The 4,507-nt window shown below is 41.0% G+C and overlaps 1 protein-coding gene across 1 annotated transcript in view; it reads left to right on the top strand.

Annotated features, from left to right (window-relative positions):
- atrn (attractin) overlaps positions 1–4,507 on the top strand; it is a 129,741-nt gene that overhangs the window by 50,065 nt on the left and 75,169 nt on the right. The window contains exons 22-25 of the mRNA XM_020604154.1: positions 840–892; positions 2,252–2,346; positions 3,743–3,821; positions 3,980–3,987. Of these exons, the coding sequence (XP_020459810.1) occupies positions 840–892; positions 2,252–2,346; positions 3,743–3,821; positions 3,980–3,987 (235 nt within the window). The remainder of the gene's footprint in view (positions 1–839; positions 893–2,251; positions 2,347–3,742; positions 3,822–3,979; positions 3,988–4,507) is intronic.

Raw genomic sequence — 4,507 nt, 5'->3', positions numbered from 1 at the left:
TATTCCTCTTGTCAAGCCACTCCTGAACCACAGACAACGTCAGAGGCGTCTTAGCTGGGCTAAGGAGAAGAAGAACTGGACTGTTGCCCAGTGGTCCAAGTCCTCTTCTCAGATGAGAGCAAGTTTTGTATTTCATTTGGAAACCAAGGTCCTAGAGTCTGGAGGAAGGGTGGAGAAGCTCATAGCCCAAGTTGTTTGAAGTCCAGTGTTAAGTTTCCACAGTCTGTGATGGTTTGGGGTGCAATGTCATCTGCTGGTGTTGGTCCACTGTGTGTTTTTTTTTTTTTTTTTGAAAACCAAAGCCACTGCACTGAAGGCATACAATCGCAAAGCAGTAATCCTAGTTTTTATTTCCAAGAAACGTCAATCAGTTCAGTTTCAAGAAAGCTCCAAGGTCACATGTGAGCATGTTGAGATTTTATAGAAAACTCCAATCCCTACCATGTCGTCCTTTTTTTGGCACACTGGAGCAGCAGCTGTTCCTCCTCAGCTGTATTTCAAAACTTATCTTAACCCCGACCTTCACTGCCACAGGGCTTCTCAAAATCCATTAAAAAGTGGAGATAAAGTTTTACATATGAATGGCTGTCGGTATGAATGAGATATTTTCGCAGGCAGAAGGCATCTGTTAGTGTCTGTCAGCTGACTGAAGGTCAACTCTCGCACCATTGTCGAGTGTGTTTTCTCAGCTCTCTGTGTGGTGCCAGTATTTCCTCACGTAATTGCACTAAATTGTCCCAGTGCACCTTCCTTCCTCTCCTCTTGTTGCCCTTTTCCTCCTTTCTTTGCCACATTTTTGCCTCATTTCTATTCATCTATCTTTCACCTTTCACTCTCAGGTGTGAAGTCGAGAATCGTTACCAAGGCAACCCGCTCAAAGGAACATGCTACTGTAAGTGGAATTCAAATTACCACCTTTGGTGAGAGGGTGTGGGTGTATGTGTGGGTGGGGTGGGGGGGGTTATCACACTAAGAAAGCACCATGATGCTCGGATCTTCTGCCTTGTTCAGGTCAATGTTAGGACAGTTATGTGGCTTTTAAATCAAAGTAGTTTTATGTTTAGAGAGGTAACAGCCAGAGGAGAAACTGCTTTTAAACAAGTTGCAGGTGGAAAAAAAAATCAAAAGTGAGATGTGGATGAAAGTGAATCACTGAAGATTGTAGGGGAGCTTTTGGAGCACCATCTGTTTCTTGTCCCTGCTGCTATGTCATTTTACCAGGGACAGACTGCAGCACAGCGGCCCACAGGGCAGGTTAATCTGTGGCCATTATTATTCTTATTTGTGGTTAATGACGTGACTTGAAATGTGTATCAGTCTGACAAACTCTGTCATCCATAGTCGTCAAACACTGAAATTATTTTATAATCCAAACTGACACAACTTGTAGCAGCAGCAGTAGTAGTTGAATTAAATGGATCGACCTTTGTCGTTGACTGTTTTCTAACCATGCTGCTCTGCTGTAGCTTAGACAGAGACGCCTGAAAATGTACAAATAGGTGAGTGCAGACTGAAAGAAACAGATACATTCTCTGGTATGTACAGAGAAGTTTAAATGTGTTTTGCAGTAATTTGAGTGGAACTACAGCTGCATGCTCAGTCGATCCACGCTGCATGTGTCTCCTGTATGAAGGAGTATTAGCAGCACAAAGGCTAAATTGTTTCTCTGTAGTAGGTGTTATTTTCTAACATCGATTTGAACCAGCATGAAAAAAAATCACAAAATTTGGGGACATAGGAGCCAGTGTGGCCAGTAAGAGACAAAGGAAATTGGTTGTCCTCTGCAGATCAATAAAGTCTGGATGAGAATGGAAAATTGATTTTAAAGTTTCAAGAACATGAGAGCTGTTACAAAAAACAAAACAAAATGGACAGAGATGTGTGGAACACATGGAGCCATGATTCGGTCCATTCCTAGTAACTATCACTTCCTGTTTAGTAACTCACGGACTCTTCATGTACTCAGGTGATGTTCTGCTGGTGACGGCCAGCTGTACATTAACGCTGACAGCCTCCATTACAACCTTCATCACTGAACACACTCTTAAGATTGTCAGGTGCAGCCAAGAAAGTCAATAGAACTTTGAAATAGAAAAAGTGTGGGGGGAATAATTTCCTGCCCCGAGCGCTGTCTGAGAACACGCTCTTGTGTGACTTTCAAACTAGACTGATCGAGCTATTCCTCTTCATCTTTTGTAATCCCCTCCACGCTCTCCCACACCCACATCTCTGGCTCCATCGCTTCAAACAGACACGCTTCTCATCGACTACCAGTTCACCTTCAGCCTGTCGCAGGAGGACGACCGCTACTACACCGCCATCAACTTTGTGGCCACACCTGAGGAGGTAAGTCTGACAGAGAACACCCCTCCGTCACAGCAGCTGTCACTTTGATTAGGATTAAAGACAGAAAAGATGGCACCAGAAGATGGCTTTCTTTTTCTTCACTTATTGTTAAACATGGCTTCTTCCTATGACTTTTTTCCCCTTTTGTCTGTTTTATCATTTTAGTGACAATAAAAGCTCAGTGTTGATAAAAACATAAAATAAAACAGTCACTTCAACACAGCTTACATACTGTATACCGAACAATAGCTCTCCATTTAAGAAAACGGTAAAAATTTAGTATGTTGGTGTAAAATGTTCAAAAATAATGAGAGAGGTTTAATTTGAAAGGAATAACAAGCGCCAACCCCTGTCGGCTACATCACGGCCTATTCAGCAAACGAGAAACAGGATAACAAGGAACTATTTAGCGGTATTGTTGTAATATCATTATAACAGGATCTTTATTAAATTAGAAAAGTACCTTTGAGACTGAAATCTCATTTTCAAGGCAGACCCACATTCGTAGAAAAGGCCAATCTACATAATTAGAAATACTACAGTATTCAAGCTACTCTGTCACAGTCGTATACAGCAGAGCACAGGAAACAAAACCATGGCATATAATGTAAATGTAAGCCTAAATTTTAAATAATGAGACATATAATACCAAAAAACATGCTCCGCTCACTTATTACAATGCGTAGTGAATAGACTGAGTGCTGCTGGCGGGACACTTCATAAGTAAAAGCCCCTGAGGAGCCCAGACAGACATTGATGACATCAGAGTGAAGTGTGACGTTGCAGTGTGAACTACCCTCATCACACAGCAACTGAACTACCCGCACTCATCACACAGCAAACCAAAGCTCGTCCAGTCATATTCACCTGGCTGCAGCATCTGCAACATAAACTGAAACAAGAGGGTGATGAAATATTCCAGATGGTATCTTCCCCCTGACAAAGCTTTCACCAAATGGTAACACATGCAGAGACAGGATCCAGCTGGATCAGCTGGAGTTGTGCACAAAGACTCATTTTTAAAGTTGCAGGAAGCATTGACATTTTTATTATGCCTTGATTCTTGAAATATACGGTAAACTGGAGACATTCACTGTCCTAAAAAATGTCATATCATTTTAAAATGCTTAACCTGACCAGATTTTAAGGATGTTAATAATTGTTCGGTGAGTTTAAGGCTAAGCCAACATGTAACACAGAATGGGGTTTAAACATAAATCAAAATGTACCGGTTTCTACATTATGCAAACTATTTAAAGACTTGTGAAACTTAGCAGTTATTAATAAGTACTGTCCTTCAGTAGGTCAGTGAACATGAATTAGACTGTGATATTTAGAGATAGAGAATGATGATGATGATGACAGCATGTTTTCTGTGTCCTCTCTCCCTCCTCAGCCAAACCGGGATCTAGACATGTTCATAAATGCTTCAAAGAACTTCAACCTGAACATAACCTGGGCCACTAGCTTCACCGGTAATTCTCAACAGTTGCTCTAATAGTGCTGAAAACATAAGATAACGGAGTTTATTCATCATTGTTCAGAAACACCAAATCTACCCAGGCTTCTCAAATGGCCTCCCCTTTTCTTTGGATATTCACTGTCATGTTGGGCTCTTTCTCACACTCTATAGACTCCATAGTTTACTGAAAAAATAATCAAATCTATCACAAAATTGTTAATTGTTAGTTGCAGATGAATACTTTAGACTTGATTCTGGGAAACATAAGGTCAATCCTCTGTTAGACCAGATGCTGTGATTTGCTGAAAGACACAGGAGAGGAGAGGATATAACAGCGTGTCTTGGATTCTTGTAACCTCATGTCAATTCTTTTAATCAAACTGCGAGCAAAAACCAAATGTTCTTTTTGGTAGTTTAAACTCAGAAACTTAATTTGCTTCTCCTCATGTTATTTAATTGTTGAGAATAGAGATGCACCGATCAAATGGCTGAGATTGGAAATGGCCGGTATCTGGCGCGACTCGCCTTGACCTGTCACTCTGATATTTCTGATTCTGTGCTGGTCAGATTTAGAGAAAATTGCAAATTGGTGCATCTCGAGTTGAAAAAAGGCTTTTTCCCCCACACACTTGTATTTTGCCCTGCTTCCTATTTCTCTCATTTTTGCATCTCTTTTTATTTCCTATGCCCTTGTTCGCC

Source organism: Monopterus albus, unplaced genomic scaffold (assembly GCF_001952655.1).
Source record: "Monopterus albus unplaced genomic scaffold, M_albus_1.0 scaffold64.1, whole genome shotgun sequence".
Lineage (NCBI taxonomy): Eukaryota > Metazoa > Chordata > Actinopteri > Synbranchiformes > Synbranchidae > Monopterus > Monopterus albus.
This window is presented reverse-complemented; position numbering and strand designations above follow the sequence as displayed.